This window comes from Uloborus diversus, chromosome 5 (genome assembly GCF_026930045.1).
Source record: "Uloborus diversus isolate 005 chromosome 5, Udiv.v.3.1, whole genome shotgun sequence".
Lineage (NCBI taxonomy): Eukaryota > Metazoa > Arthropoda > Arachnida > Araneae > Uloboridae > Uloborus > Uloborus diversus.
Window position 1 is genome coordinate 135,211,112 of NC_072735.1, and position 17,599 is coordinate 135,228,710.

The window sequence follows — 17,599 nt, forward strand, 5'->3', positions numbered from 1 at the left end:
CAAAATGGTCCGTTGAATGACTCTTTTGAACGTGTAATTCACCTGCAGATGTTTTAATTATCTCAACTTCTCTCTCTCTCATATATATATATATATATATATATATATATATATATATATATATATATATATATATATCGTTCATTCTCCAGAAAACGCAACTTTTGAACGCAAATATTTTTCACTTTCGAAACCTTTTGTTTTCTTTTTTTTCATTCTTACGTGAAAGTGTTACCTACTATAATTAACCAAAAACAATGGTCCAGCTAAGTTCCAATTATTTTACTCAAAAATAAAATAAATAAATAAAAAATGCTTTGTTCACGGAAAGAAAAGAAAAAGAAAAACACTTTTAATATTTAAAAATCTAGGTCAGTTTAATATCAAAGTGGTAATTTTATCAATTGTGCAAACAATCAGCTATTTAAATGATTAGTGGGAATGTAATATTAAGCTATCTTTATTAAAGTACGGCTTAATTAGTAGTTTTCAATGTATGTTTAAAAATAGTATTTAGTAAATTTCAGGATATACTAGCAATTTATAATTTGGTAGAATGCCTATTATTGATGTATTTCCCCTTCATCAGTTATTTTCACAACAGAAATAATGGCATTGATAAGGTCTGTCATGGAGGTGAGGATCTTTCCATTAATATAAGAGTAATAGATACATTTTAATGGATTTTTTTTACGTGCTACAATCTGCACATATTAAGTATATGAAAACATGTTCACTTCTTTTTTTACATTAATTTACATCCCTGAAATTCAAGTTCACGGAGGTGAGATGAATAACCACACTATGTTTTTAAAGCAAAATCTGTCTTCTTGTTTTTCGACAAAAATCTCACAACTTGATCTATGGCTGAATATAAACAAGGGGCTCTCTTGTATCATGAGAAAATAAAATTTGTTGTCATTACTGCCACATGTTAATGAGGAATGCCATTTTGTGTTTAGGTAATGGAGGTGAGAATTTATTGCGTGACATGGCTATTTGTCCTTTTAAAACAAACTGAAACAAAATATTAAAAAATTAAATATACTTAAACAATTAGTATTTGAGACTTGTGAAAGGAATAATAAATAAATAAGTATATACTTTTAACTAAACAAGTTATTAAGCAATATAAACAGCTACACGTGACATGCCATGGAGAAGAGAATTCACATGTTGTGAGCAAAAATATACTGAAATAAAAATTCGTATTAAAAAATTGTTGGCAGGTTTAAATAGATATATTATTGATGAAAACAAAAATCATTCTTAAATGAATTGTTCCTTAAAGTTTTTATTGTACAACGCGTATGACAGTAAAGTTACTTTTTGAAGAATGAATTATATATATATATATATATATAGGCAACTAAATATATTTTATGTCCGTTCTTTAAAAGATAGAAAAATATAGAAACGGACATACTAATGCATAACATTAAAGACTCAAAGTATGCATAAATTATATTATATATGGATCCAAACAGAAAAATACATTTTGTGACACTAAACCCCATTTGTCCCTAACGCAAGTTTTCATTAACAAGCTCCATTTTCACTTCTAGACAGTTCGAAATAGTACAATTCTGTTAGTAGTTATATTTCACACTTAGAGAATAAATTAAGCTTTCCTAGCATAGATTACTGTTTAATTCTCTATTCAAGCACCTAAAGAATATTATGCGTAGAATAATTGCATGCAATAAGACGATATATCTTAACGTCTTTCTAAACAGCTTTATGTCTAACAAAAAGGAACGTCTTTGTCTATTCAGATAAAAGTACCACCGAGAAAATTAATTTACTCTGATGTAACTAAAATAAAATGGTTAGAACTAAATAAATCATTGAAATAAGAGAGATAAATTTCCTTAAACAAGCTGTCACGAATAGATTAGAAACTGTTCTCCTCTACTAGGTACACGTTAAATAACAGCTAATCTAGTTCACTCCTAAAGCAATGCTGGCGTCTCCCCTCGGCTACGAGTGGACTCATCCGTGTCGATCCAGTGGAAATTCACCCGATTCCGCACAGTAGCGAAATTCAAAAGCTCGGTGCGGCCACGCGACGAAATTCCGTTCTGTGTGTAGTGTCATTTATTCTATGCATCGCCCAGAAGATAACATTACAGTGCTGCTCTCTTTGTATTTTTGTCGTGCAGCTCTGCTCTGCGATTGCGTTGCAGAATTTCCCGGAAATCAGGACTAAAGAGAATTTTAGGAACTGTCTCTGAACATGGCTAATGGTATTGTAAATTCAAAAAAAGGATTGACGATAGCCCTATGGATTCATGTTTTAGCTACATTGTCTACTGTGTCAGGTAAGTTTCGATTGTCCTTGTTTCGGTTATTAATGAGTGGAATCGTTTGCTGACTGCTGAATATTAAATATTAATATTAGTTTGAGTGAGAGTAAAATATATTTTATTGTGTATATTTACATGGTTCTTTTTAGGGTGTATCAAAACGAAAATATATGTTCATTAAAAATACTGCTTTTAAATTTAGTGTAATAATTTAAATATGTAGACGTAAATATCAGTTCCAGGTTTAAGTGAGAATAAAATATTTTAGTGTTTACATTTAGATGTTGCTTTTGTGAATAAATCAAAACGAAAATATATGCTCCTTAAAAATGCGGCTTATAAATTTAGTCAAATAGTTTAAGTATGTGAACGTAACTTTCAGTTTTAGAGTTTAAAATCATTTTAGAATATGTATTTATAATTGAAATATTTTATTTTGACTCTAATTTGCACAATATTAGTGTCTGTGCTACTTTATTTACGTTAGAGAAAAACCGGATTTGAATGTTTAAATGTGCTAAAATATTTTTTTTTCATTAACACTATTCAGTACTAAATAATATAAATACAGTTAGATTTAAATCATATATGATAATTGTTTTGATACTTCAAATATATCATAAACGTTAAAAGAAAAACTGACACAATAAAATCCCTTGTAAGTTGAATACAAACAGTTATTAAAAAAACACAAAGCTTTGATTCAATGACCTAACGATCCTAATAATTAATTTTTCATTGTGTAAGTTTATATCATTATTGAATCGTGTTTTTATTTCTGTTCAGATGTATTTGACGTCCTACGCCCCCCCCCCCCCCACCAAAAAAAAAAAAAAAAAACTAGACCGCAAAATATTAAAGGAAAACCATATAGAAAAAAGGTTGTATGATTGGAATATATGGGACTCGGAATATTCATAAAAAATGCGAGTATTGATGTGCAGATTGAATGGTTAGGTACTTTGTAGAAAAATGTAGACTTTTCAACAGCAATAAATGCTTCAACAACTGTACATCAATGCTCACGTATTACTTCAGAAGAAACCTTGAATACATTATTACAGAATTGAGTTGTAAAATTAAAATGTATTGTTTCACTCTGCGGTATTTCGAGTATAATACTCTAGAGTACTCTCAAACGTTGTATGAGAATTTTAAACATAAATTTTGCTGCATTAGGTAAAGTCCAAAGTTTCAATGTGAAAAGTATTAATGTAAACGAAACTGTTAAAATCAAATTTTAATCACGTTTAATTGACAGGCGCAAGGTTTTTTTTTTTGACATAGTTTTGCTAAGTATTTTACTGCGTTTTTTTTTTTTTTTTTGCACAGTATAGTAGATTGTATTACCTAGACATAAAAATAAAATCACCCTAAGTATGCATTATGATTCACAGCTGATGTATATGTTACCGTTAAAGTATATAATGAAGTTATTTTATAGAATACCTAGTTATTCTATGAAATATATAGGTATTCTATAAATTAAATAATGAGAGACAGTGGAAGTGTAAAATAAATAATTTATCTAATATGAAATAACTAGATATTGTTTAAAAAAACTAGTGGATAGAGAGTTGAAATGAAAAAGAAGCAATTTGACTATATAGCATCAAATAATTGGTATTTATGGAAACGTACCATAAAATCATTTGTTACAACAAGGATTACTAAAATGACACTTGGAATTACAAATAACATTATTTCTAAAACAAAAACATTTTTATTGCCACACTGGGCTTTACATGAACATTTTGGAGGTAATACAGAGGTGGTAGGTAAATGTATTTGTCGTGCAAGTTATATGATATAGATTATTTTATACTTTAACGGGCTGCAGATCGTTATTCTATGAAATAACTAGTTAAATCATGAAATACAAGAGAGTTTTACACTTTAACGGACATGATCAGTTATTCCGTGAAATATCTAGGCATTCTATAAAATAAGAGATTTCAGACTTTAACGGTAACATATATATTATTTAGGCAAATAATCTGGCATTAAAACTAGTGATGATTGTTGAGCATTGCTAAATGTCAAAGTACGAAGCAAAAGGAAAATCATCAGATTAAAATTTATGATTGATAAATTCTTAATGTATTAGGATATGTTAGGTTCTTATGACGTCATTTTCATTTAATTAAAATACTGATTTTTTAAAAATAATTTTTCAGTAGCATATATTACACTTTGTAAAAATTTAAAATATTAAAAATCCGTAAAACCTAAAGAGTGATTCATCATTAAATCTCCACTTTGTTTTGAGGTGATGTAATATTTATCTGTAAACACATTGAATGTAATGAAAAAAATATTTCGCAACTTTTCTTTCAAAAAACATGACACTGATCAATAAATACAATTTTATTAAAAGTGTGACAAAATTTCAAATTGATTATTGTTTCTTAAACAATAACTTGAATAGCCGGGTACAATTTGCTACTAATAACAAGCGGGAAATTCTGTGCAGAAACTCAAAGTTATAAAAAAAATAGCTCTTTTAAAATGAACGTCATGTTTTAAAAGTAAAATAATATTAAGTTCTTTTTCGTGATTTACTCTAGAAAGGCTTAGTTTTCAAGTTAAAATCTATCAAAAAGCTTAAAAGACTTTAAAAGCAAAATTAAATTTAATTATTTCATTATTTGAATTAGCGATCTATATCATGTATAGAAATATTTAATGTGATATTGCATTGCCGAAAATCAAAAAGAAACGGAGTATTTTTTTCAAAATCAAGGTTTTTAAACGAAACTGTGATAAAAAGTGCAAAAAAAAACATTTTTTTTCTCCAAAGAAAACCTTTATTTTAAAGATTAACCGACAAACGTATCATTACGTTGTACTTTTCTGCATCGTATCTTCTATTATTTTTCTAACCTGCTCGAACTGTAGTTTATAGCTTTTATATTATCTGTTCATCCTATTTCTTTATTTATATATGTAAGACTTATTTTTTCTTTTCCAACAAATCTATCAATTTGTACGAAATAATTTTTTCATTTTATCTGTATTGTCTATTTTCTTTCCCCATGTATACAATCTAGTTTCCTCTTTGCTATCTGTACGAAATTTCTATTTTCCAAGCACTACAGCGGCTTAGCTAGGAAAAGACTTGTGCGAACACGTAATCCACAACTAACTTATTAATTTAGCTACTATTATTAACTTAGTTATTTAAATATAGTAGTGTTCGCCCAGTGGTCGAAATTCGACCATATTCATAAATGAATATTAGATAAAACTTGTATGAATTTTACTATTTCCAACATATTTATTTCTACTCTTACTCATGTTTACTGCATATAGAAGCATACAATTTTTATATGTACACGCAATAACAAACGCAATAATAAATGGAAGAAAGAGGATCTTTCGGTAATGGGGGTCTTTTCCGAAATTTTAAAAGTATTTTTTTTTTGGAAAGAGCATGCTTAAAAACATAGGTTTTAACCATTTTTTTAATAAGCTTTGAACAAATTTAATAGTTTTTAACAATTATTTTAATAGGTGCGCAGATTGAAATTTATTTTTTATGCTTCTGCACATGGCATAAAAAGCGATGAAATGCCAATCACTGATCCCATTAGCGCACAGCGCAGTAGAGTAGCGCACCGAAGTATATCACTTGTAACGTCATAAAGACCGCGTTTTATTTCCAAAGCCAAACATTGAAAAAATAATAAAAATAAATTTTTGAAATCTTCCTCTGTGAAATGAAGCATCAAAACTCAGTTTACACGTAAAACTACTGTGTGAACAATATTACTTATAAAACGTATACTATTACTGAGTAAATTGCTTCTTCGTCGTTAGAAATATAAATTTCCAAGAATCAAATGAACGAACTCGACTCGTGGCAACATATAACTGTCCATTCGAAAACACTGGACATCGCAATAATAGTACAATTTTTAAAAAAGTTCGTCTTTTAGATTTTTTCATGGTTAAGGGCGGTGATATCAAACTTTTGAACATTTATGACCCTCTCCCCCCTTTATCACAAAGTACACCATACCCCCTCTTCACTTTATCACATGTCACGCCATTTTTCATAAGCGTTCCTCGTAAAAAAGTCACATTCTCCCCATTGTTTGTCCCTCTTGTCATTTCTTTCATCTCTCGTGTCACAAACTGTTACTATTTCGTGAACTCCACCTTAAAGCGGGACGTCATTCGTGGACATCCCCTGTTTTGTGGTAACCGTATGCAAATGCATGTATTTCCCTAATATTTTTCTACGTATGCAAAGAAAAAACATTTCTCGCCCTGCAATTGTTGCCAAAAATTAGACGCCAATAGATTAAGAGCGCAAATTTCCCTATTATCGAAATCTTCCCGACTAAAATAATGCTGCAAAACTATACGTACGTAAAACGTCTGCATGGACAATATTTCTTCTAAAAGGTTTTATATTACTGAGTAAGTTGCCTTGACCTTTTCCATTAGAAATATAAAATTTCAAACAGTCAAATGAACGAACCCTACTTGCTACATTAAAAGTTTTCCATTCAAAAATTCTGGACATCGCAATAGCAGTGCAATTAAAAAAACCCGCCTTTATGATTTGTTTACGGTTTAGGGAGTAACTGACTAATGCACTTTGATCCCTCTCCCCTTTGTCACAAAGTTTCACACTTCGCCATACCCCCTGTTACTTTTGCCATATGTCATACTGTTTTTAATAAACGTTTTTATCAAAAAAAAAAAAGGTTTGATGTCACATTACCCCCATTGTATGTTCCTCTTGTCATTTCTTTCCACCCCCTTGTCACGAACGATTATGAACCCCACATTAAAGAGGGACTTCATTCATAGTTAGCTGCTTGCAAATAGACATTTCTCTTCCATTTTTTTACGAATGAAAAAGAGTAATATTTCTCGCGCTGGCATTGGACACCAATGGATATAGTTCGCCAATTTCACAATTATATAAATCTTCCTCAATCAAACGATACCGCAAAACTCCTTTTATACGAAAATTTCTGTATAAACAACATTCTTTGTAAAAGTAGGCATGACCTGTGCCGTTAAATATAAAATTTCCAACAGTCAAATGAACGAACTCTACTTTCGGCAATATATAATTGTCCATGCGAAAGCACTGGGCGTCGTAATAATATGCCAATTTCATCAAAAGTTTCACCTTGAGATTAGTTCCTGGCGATAGCAAATGCAGGTCTTATTGTGAGAAAAAGGTAATTTTATAGTGAAACTGAAAGTTCTCCATCACTCCGTAAAACGATTTATTTAAATATTGAAATTGCAAAAACATAATCAAAATGAAAATATTTAAAATGCTCATAGTTACCCAAAAAGCCTCAATAATAAAAACAAATGCAAGAGTTTCATTTCTTTACGCTCAAGCGAGAAATGGCAACACATAATATTATCGAGAAATTACTTCACGCTAACTATGTCGCGTGAAAAAGTAAATAAAAATGAATTTTTATTAACTTATAATTGCTTTTAGCTCCTTTTCTAGATATCTCAGCGGGTTTCCGTTTTTTAACCGTAACGGGGGGCAAATGTTTTAATAAGTATTTTTCACGAGCTTTCCAATCATACCAAGCTCGAAGCACTAAAATTAATTTTTTGTGTAGAAAAAGCGGTTAAAAAAAATGAATTAAAACTTAATGTTTCACACTTCCAACAATGAATTTCAACAAGGAAAAAGAGAAAGAATTAAAATTGACTTTCACTAACTAAAAAACAGTTATAACATTTTTCCTAGTGGATTTAGGTTATTGGACATTGGGTGCTGTAACAATTTCTTCGTATGGAGTATTTTTAAAAACCTTTCCAATCATATCAAATTCGAAAAAATGGACCATCCGTTCGCGTAGAAAGAGCCATTTCGGACGAAAATGCGTTTGTAATTAATGTATCCGTTAATTAGGGTTCAATTTCAAAAACTTTTATCGATGACACTAAAACTCGGCAATAGCTACCGAACAAAAAAAAGAATGAAGGAAATCGTTTCACAAACTGAGGAGAAATCGGTACCGAAAGAAAACGGCTTACCCAATAATATAGAAAGATAATACTGCTACGAATACCAACACTTAACATTTTACTTAAAATATATTTAAAAAAAATTGAATAAAGCAAATAATAATAAAGACATCGTCTTTTTTATAAAATCAACTAATATTTTGCAATACTCGTAAGAAAGACCTAAATGTATTATGGTAGTTAAAGTTGCAGGTTTGAAAAGCTAAAATGCATTAATCAGTACGCTTTATTTTCTTGGATTAAAAAGTTGATATTACTGTCGTTAAGCACATAGACTCATTTTTTAGAAACGAAAACTAATAATACTGAAACTTTAGTTGAAGGTGAAAAAACATATATTTTTGCCAAAGAATAATAATATCGAACTGAATCTTTTTTCGCAGACTTTTCAAACATTGCCTTTGTAAATAGAAACATTTGCAAATCAGCAATAATGTTAAAAATACTCCTTTCAACGGTTATGTCCTCTTTCTTATTAGATTTCCTACCGCTTTAATATGAACGTTATGTTTAATTCAAAGGGCAACCCCCTCCCCTCCCATAAAAATATTTATACATTGCACACATTTGTACTCAGCATTTGTGAAGAAAAAGCTTTAATTTTGTTTACATTGTTGAGTAACATGTACTGCCCTCGCAATAATAACCTAATCAATCACTCACATTTGACGGCGCAAAGCGTTGAGGGTAGTTGTAATTGCTCGGATTCGGACATCAGATGATCAGTGATCAATCAGTTTACCTAATCACATGCCATACTGACTCGAATATGATATTCCAGAAACTGTATGATATTAAAGTTAATAATTTGCTCATTTAAAATTGCATTTTGAAATATTTGTATTGCTTTAATGTCCCCATATATGAGCAGATATATATCAGATATTGAAAAAATATGTACGGAGCAATATCGCTAACAGATGATTGAGGTGATCAATCATTTTATCTAATTACAGGTAATCCCAAAGCGAATATGATATCCAAGAAGCAGCACATAGTGTTGCATATTAGCAGTTTGGCATATAATATTGCTAGAAAAACTGTGCAGATTTTTCTCTTAGATATAGTAGTTGAGCTTGAACGAAGCGAGAATGTAGGATGTGGAACTTATGGGTTTGATGTGAGGTCAATTTAAATTCGCCAGTGTTCTTTTTGGAGCCATAACAAAAGTACATTTTCTGCTTACTTTTTAAAAAAGGTATGCGAGTTCACTTTTCAAATTGCAATTTTAAATTACAATTCAATCGGTGAAACATTTCAAAAAGGAAAAAAAAAATAGACTATCGAAATAATTTACAAGTGTTTGTAGCATATCTTTAACATTGAAACGTACTGAATTCTACAAAAATTACTTATTGTAAAAACATAAACTACTTGAAGCAAAGTATTTTTTTCACCTTCTTTTCCTAAATATATGTAACTAAAATTGTATGCTATTTTTAAAACTTTTATTTAATTTATTTTCCGATTTTTTTAAAAAATCATTTTATAACACAAACATAAACCCAAACCCACCTTGCTTATTTGCAAGTATGTGTGGTTAAAAATACACTAACTCTCACACACACACGCAAAGGCACACTAAAATAGCCTCTCGCAAAATCTAGCGGCTAAACTTGGCGTACTAAGAAATAAAATTTTGAAGAGAAAAACACAAATTTTATTTTGTATTTACAGATCTACATTTTTAGACAGATAAATAAAAATTCAGTTTCAGAGAAAATACTAAAATAAGAATGAACCATTTTGAGTGAAAAGTACAGATTTAGAATTTTTCCTCTTTTTTTTTTCAACGTAAAGTGGAATAATTTTATTTTAGAAAAAAATATAAGTCTATCGTTAATGTCATATCAGAATTTACAATAATGTCTCGTACGTTATAGTTTTTTAAAGCTTAAGAAGTTCAGTAGCATTATTGATTCATTTAAAAACATACGACACCACTCTATCGCAGTCTTTGAATAAAAGTATAAAAAATATAAAATTGTCATTCGAATTTTCACTTTCGATGTAATTGTAGAAAAGAGACTCGAATTTTCACTTTCACCAAGTATTTTTTAAAAAAAAGAAAAAAATCTTACTTGCTGCACATTATTTTATCGGTTTCCAACAACGAATGAACGAGGAACAATGTTAAAACGATTTTTATTAAAATTATAAGAAAAAAATATTTTAAAGTTATTCCTAGTCATAACTTGATTCCAAATTATTTCATAAAATAAAGAAATGATGCAAAATATATTGAGAGGTATATGTGGAAGAAGTTTTATCAGAGTATACATTTGTCGCGAAAGGTTAGATAATGAAGTTGTATCTTTCATTCGATACCAGCTTAATTTTATTAGACTAAATGAGTATTCCAGCTGTCCATGTTTTCGTAGATACATATGTGCAAACAGATGTTAAGATAAAAAATAGTCATCATCATCTAAGAAGTGGTTTAAATGGGCATTTCATTTAAAATTTGTTGCAATAAATATTTCTTAAATTAACTTTTGCTTTTATAATTACAGAAAAGTAAACATATCCCCGTGAAATTTCGCGAGTAGGAAAACAAAGCAACTCAACTAAAGCACGTACAATGTAAAATTAATATAGAAATTTAGCTTAACCCTTGTTGTCTACTTACTTTGTTTCATAAAATTAAATAGTATAGTTTATATGTGTTAATTAAACTATTTTATAACGCTTAACAAAGCAAAATGCTTTTATTATACTAAAATTTGGTAAGTAAAAAAAAACCAGAAAAATAATTATTATTAACTTAATTGCACGCTAACAAATTAATATCAAAGTGGAACTAGAGCAAAAGATAGAATTGTGTATAGAAGGCTTTTGACTCTTTTCAAATAATACAAGATTTTGAAACTTTCGTCCGTCCAAGTCATTAGTTGAAGAACATTAAAAAAGCAATTTTTTGCCATTTACTTTTTTTTTTACCGTAAGTTATATCAGGTAAGCAAAAATAACCTTCGGTTTTTGTACAGGAAAAAAGAATTGCCATTTAAAAACGTACAATTTTTCTTAGTTCGGTTTTATGAATATTTTATTTCCTTTCGAAAGTTGTTGTTTTTGAAATAGTTTATTGTTAGCAAAATCCATGATATTCATGAGACCTAAATCATATGGAGAGGAAACTGCAAACTTCATTTCGAGAGAAAAAAAAAACCCCGCATATAATATTATCAACACCTTGAACAACGTATTATTTATATCTCATATAAATCGCACATTTCTTTCCAACAAATAAAATTCAAAAGCTTTCAGATCCGACCATTCCCTCCGCTCGCTTTCCAAACCTGCACCGATTTGCATAGTTTGCCAAAGGCTATCATGAATTCGAGAACGGATGCTCTTTTCATCGGTCCATCATTCCACGAAGTTTAAACACTCCAGAGCTAAAAGAAAAACTGCCATTTGCTTTTTTCTTTTCCCTCAAAAAGAGTTTGTTCTGTTCATTCGCATTTACCTGGAACCTTCCACGGCGTTCTCTTCACGGCCAGCAAGTTTTTATCACTTTGTGTCAAATAACGCATTGCGGGGAGAATTCGTTGGTGAATTTTCTATTCTAGTGTAAATAAGCTACGTGAAGTTGAGAAGCATTTTTTTTTTTTTTTTTTTTGCTAAGACTGTATACTACTTTCCAAATTGCACCCTTCCTTTCGGAGATAGACTTTTTGTTTATAATTCAGTGTTTGTCTCGTTGTTTTCGTTTCAGTATTATGTGCATTTTTTTAGTTTTCCTTTTTTTTACAGTGCATTGTTTCGACTAAAATTTAAAACTTTGTGCGTTATTTCGACAGAACTCTAGAAGTGTTATGTCTCACTTTTTATGACAATTCCCGTCCTTCAACCTTTCTTAAATAATCTTTTGGAACTCTATGGCCTATTAAGGTTCTTGCTCTTTTAAAATACGTAGATAAAACCAATCAACTTCATTCCAAACTTTTCCTTTAGAAGATTGGCTTTCCTTCTTTAACCTATTTATTTTTCTCAATATTCTTCCTTCTTTCTTGTTTTTGTTCTGTTGTGTATGATTTATTGTTTCTTAAAATCATTTGTTTCATTTTATTTTTTTGATTTCTGCTTCAAAATTTAAAACTTTCTACACGTTTTTATTTCAACGTTTCTTTCTTTTTAAAAAAATTCACCTTTTTTTTCCACTTTTAAAGATATTAGTTTTTTTTCCAAGATACAAAGCATATTTAAAATATTTTTTTCATTATTTCATCGCTTCAAAACCTGTTTAGAACAGTAAAAATCATAGACAAAAAAAAAATAATTTGTAATTACTGAGAATATTTTAAATTTAATTAAAAAAAATAAAGTTTCTTCTATTTTAGTCTTTAAGTGTTTTCGACGTTTAAAATTTAGTGTTTGAGAGCATGCAAATGACTAGTAAATGCACTTGACTAATAAATTTCCTTTAAAAAATTGCATCAATTGCGTTTATATTTTTGAATTTTGAAGTTGGTGTACAGTTTAACTTGCTTGATAACTTACTTTATCTCATTTACCTGAAATTTTCTGAAGCGTTCTCTTTACGACCAAAGTTTTATCAACTTGTGTCAAATAATGTATTGAGTAGAGAATTTTCTATTCTGGTGCAAATGATCTGCATAAAAATGGGTATTTTCACTAAAATCATTTGGCTCTAATAAGGGTTTTTTAGAAAAATCTTTTTTTTTTCTAATAACATGAAACTTTTCCATTTTAGTGTTTCATTACTTTTAACTTTTGAAATTAAAACGCCCTAGTAAAATGTGTAAAAAAAAACATAATATATCAACTGTAACTTTGTTTTCTCTCTCTTTTTTTCTTTTTTTTGTTAAAATCATTGAATGCTTTTGGAATAAAGGAGCTACGTGCTTTAGGAAAACATTTTTTTTATATGGCAAAAATAAAACCGTTTTAATGTTAGTCCTTTAGCAAATCAGAGATTTTTCCTTCTGAGTTTTGGAATACACGAATAACATAACTAATTAATTTCCAGTGAAAAGAATATAATGTTTCAAACAAAGTCTAATGAACATAAATATTACATCTAACGTATTTATTGAAATAAACGTTTTAGTACGTTGTACGTGCTAAATATCTTTGCTACCAACTTCAAATGGTTTGCATTAATTAAATAGAATAAACATATGTAGAACAACAGCTTATCGATTCGCTATTAAATTTCACAGATGAAAGTCGTTTATTTATTTCAGTTAAGTATGTGTCATACTAAAAAGTTAATCATTGCTTTAGTTGCGGCCATATATGCTAAATAAACTGTTATTATTAATTCTTTTATATAATTTCTTGCGCTTCTGCTTTCTGTCCATACACATCTTTTTTGAGCTGGTGTTTCTATCAGGGGACAAGAAAAAACAACCTGTCGGATTTAGAATTTTAAGAGTAAGCAAGATAGAAATTAACTATATCATTTGAAAAAATATATTCACGACTGCATTCTACGATTTTTTATCGATCCAGTTTGAGGCTCACATTTGTGACAGAAAGAATATGATAAGGAAAGGCATTATTTTTCTTTCATTAAACAAAAAAAAATAATAATTAGGACAAAGTTTTAAAATGGTCAAATAATAAATAACAAACAGTTCAATCTCAATCTTATGTACTGCGTATTATTAAAGAAATAACTTTATCTCACTTCAAGACTTAAATAACAGACTTATATACGAATATTAGTCTAAAAGTACTGCAGCTAAATTAGTTTTGTGTACCCAGTAGGAACAATAACATCCAAATAATATTTCTCACAAGAATTTCTTTTGACGAAAAAATGTCGATTTTTATGGATCATTATGCGCATAAATAGTTTTATTTACAACCATTCATATCGATTTGGTATTGAAGCAAAATAATGTATACGGAAGATTGCAATTATTCCATCGCTAATATAAAATACAGCAGCAACAAACTACTGATACTAATGTCAACATAATGAAAACAATGGAAGAAATACTCGTACTTTCATGAAGAAACCATCTGTCACAAGCTGCATTCTTAATATTCTTCAATAAAGGAACACCTTACGAATAAATCACGGAAACATTGTGTGGCATACATATATGTATTATCCTTGTTATGTTACCTACCACAGAAACCTCCCGTTACAGCGGGATTATTAGTTTAAGTTAGTTAGTATTAGTTAAAAAAATATTAGTTTATTAGCACACATTAGAACGATTTTCTTACTAGAAGCAAAATAAAACAATTTTGCCGATTTTAATGTTTTATAGTAAAATTATTAAAACGAAAGTTGTAACTTAAACTGCAACGAATTAAGTGCATGGAAGAGTGCAATTTTTGATCATTCATATCAAATCTATATTTTTTTTCTGAGAAATATTACTCTTTTTCTGTGACGTAAATTGTAAATCAACAATTTGTTAGTACATTTTTTGCGAGACAAAGGAAAAATTCGATATATCCGAATGCTCGAAATAACGCGGCGCGATATAACAGGAGGTTATTGCATTTGGTATTTTCTTGTTTTATATTGTGCATCTGACAAGGGAAACAACACCTTGAATCGTGTAATAATGAAAAAAATAAATAATTGGGAAGTGAAAGAACGTGGTAAGTGGTTTTTTAACACATAAATCATTGTTTAAATATATGGTCATAATTTTGAGTAAAATTATGCGTGATATTGCGTAATACCTTTACATTTTTGGAAGATTCGATTTTCAATCAGGCTCGGCATCACCATTTTAACAATCAACATAAAAGTAAAACTTCTTAAGGGAAAAAGTCTTGTGTATGCTTATTGCAGTTATTTACTTAATAAACATGTTCACCAAAAAAAAAAAAAAAAAATCATAAATCAACATCATTTTTGCATGATGACCCAACCCTTTTGAGTCATCGTTTGATGATTCAACATTTTGTTTTGGCTATTTTTCTTTAATTTAAAGCTTACAAATGTATAATGAACTTAAATGAACATGTTTCGAATTAATCCAATGTCTAAATATAATTGAGAGGAAACATGAAAATATTACAATATATATTGTTAATATAGAACGTTATACGTGAAAATAGGTCAAAAATGACTCATTTTACCCCATTGTACCGTACTTTTTTTTATCATTATTTCACTAATGTATGGTTTTCTGTCGAAGAAAATATTTTACGATATTATTTTGAGTTACCCACGCGAATATATTTCCATAGTTAAATATTATTCTAAGCTATATTAGTCGCGTTTTGCTAAAACGGCATGAGTTTGTTAATGAATAGCGTTAAAATACGTCCTTTTAACAACAAATGACACATATGTATAAAATATAATATGACTAAAATATATTTGTTTAGAGATCTATACAACATTTAAATAACCAGGGTAAGTTTTTGATAAATAAAAAAGATTTTAAGACAGGGTTGAAAGATTATCACTAGGGAAATGCATGCAATAAAAAACCAAGCACATGCTTACAAATATGCAATAAAATACCTTAAAAAGTATACGCTACACATTAAAAAACATGCAATCATATTTTCGTTTCCGTTTCATAAAGAAGTTTGTCTGAATTGAATGCAAAATGATTAGTCTTTCTAATTTTGCATTTGGTTAGTATCGCGATAAATATTTGTAGGGGAACTATTATTCGAACAAAAAGTAGTACTCACGATGCGTATTTTCCATTTTTCTTGCAGCAAATGATACTATGTTCTTTTATGTTTTATTTATTAGACATTGCTTTTTTTATCATTTATTTCTTCAGATGAAAATATCCTTTTATTTTTTTAAAATGTTATTGAAATACAATTTATGTGTTCATCACTGAACACTGTAAAATATTCAGGATGATTTTCTGATAATTGTTACTGTAAATTGGTGGACTTAAAGCATCGCTGATCTTTACATTAATTTATGCCGGAGAAATAAGCGATCCCAGCTCCAATTGGTTGCTGTGCCTACCGAAGAAACCGTAAAATTTTACTGTAACATTTTATTTTTTCGGTAATAGTTACTGGCAACATGGATGCCAGTAACAGTTGACGTAAATTTTCAGGATTTTTTTTAATAGTGTATTTGTCCCTTGTTGATGTTCTTTTCACAATTAGTTTACCTCTGCAGTCGATTGGAAACCGATCTCCTGCATCAGTCGACTTTTCGAACTTCGAATATATATATTGGACGATTTGAATAACTGTTATAAAGAATGGCACACTAACTTTTTAATTCAAAAATTCTTAGTCACTGAGACGCGTTAAATAGACACACTGATGTCTTAATAAGTCACACTAATGTGTTACAGACGTAGTTATTCGTGACCTCCCCCCTTATGGCTGTTTCTTTTTATTCCTTATTGACTACCAGAGGGTGCATTTTATTTTATTTTATTTATTTATTTTTTTATTTATTAATATATTTTTTAATGGTTTTTGTGTGACATTCGGTGTTTTAGAGAAGCGCAAAATGTTTTTTAATGAATTTAAAAAACAAAAATATGAATTTTATTTAAAAGTTTGCAGTTTTTTTTTTCGTATTTATATATACTAAATTCATAAGAAGAAAATACAAGCAGTTGTGTATGGACAAATGCATTTGTATATAATCCATGCTCTAGTTATCGCTATTCGATGAAGAAACAAGAGTTTCAAAACTTGACCATTAGTTAGTGCCATAATACCAATAAGATGCTCAATTTTAATGTGTTAAAATACTTTTCTTTGACAGGTTTTAATGTTTTTTATAGCTATTATGGATATCATAATATTAGGATAGCTTTGTTCAAAACCTTTTCAGTAAATTTTTTCTTGTTTGAAATGCTTAATCAAAATAAAGTAAACTTCTTTCAAGAAGTAAATTTACTGAAGAAGATATATCACAACTACGATGTAAAAAATGTTTTCTTTTTCGAGTGCTAGTTATAATATTTTACTCTGATATTTTATAAAATTCAAACAACCTCGATAAAGTTTATACGCCAAGAAAAGAAAACAAGTGATTTTGGCCATAACTTTACACAGCAGTCGTTGCGTTTACCTTTAGCGCACTATATTCCTGAAAACTTTACCAAAAATCTTATGACGTAAGTAAAGGGGAAAATGCGTTCTGAATTTAAATGTAAGATGCATTTATGCCAAAGGCAGCCATATGATCCTAAGCAGAAATAGCTACTTGAAATGGATTCTACTTTGGAGGAAAAAATTGAAATTTCTTGTATATAATACGGCAGAAAAGGACTTTTCTGTGAAAAGTCTTAACGTCTTATTTCGTTCGCAAACACATCAATTGCAATAGCTTAAAATAAGGA

At 29.2% G+C, this 17,599-nt stretch overlaps 1 protein-coding gene across 1 annotated transcript in view; it reads left to right on the plus strand.

The window, feature by feature from the left end:
• The first annotated feature begins 2,236 nt into the window (after nucleotides 1–2,236).
• The window catches only part of LOC129223153 (nephrin-like), a 168,021-nt gene continuing 152,658 nt past the window's right edge, over nucleotides 2,237–17,599 (plus strand). Inside the window, exons 1-2 of the mRNA XM_054857721.1 lie at nucleotides 2,237–2,321; nucleotides 9,281–9,449. Coding sequence (XP_054713696.1) covers nucleotides 2,237–2,321; nucleotides 9,281–9,449 — 254 coding nt within the window. The remainder of the gene's footprint in view (nucleotides 2,322–9,280; nucleotides 9,450–17,599) is intronic.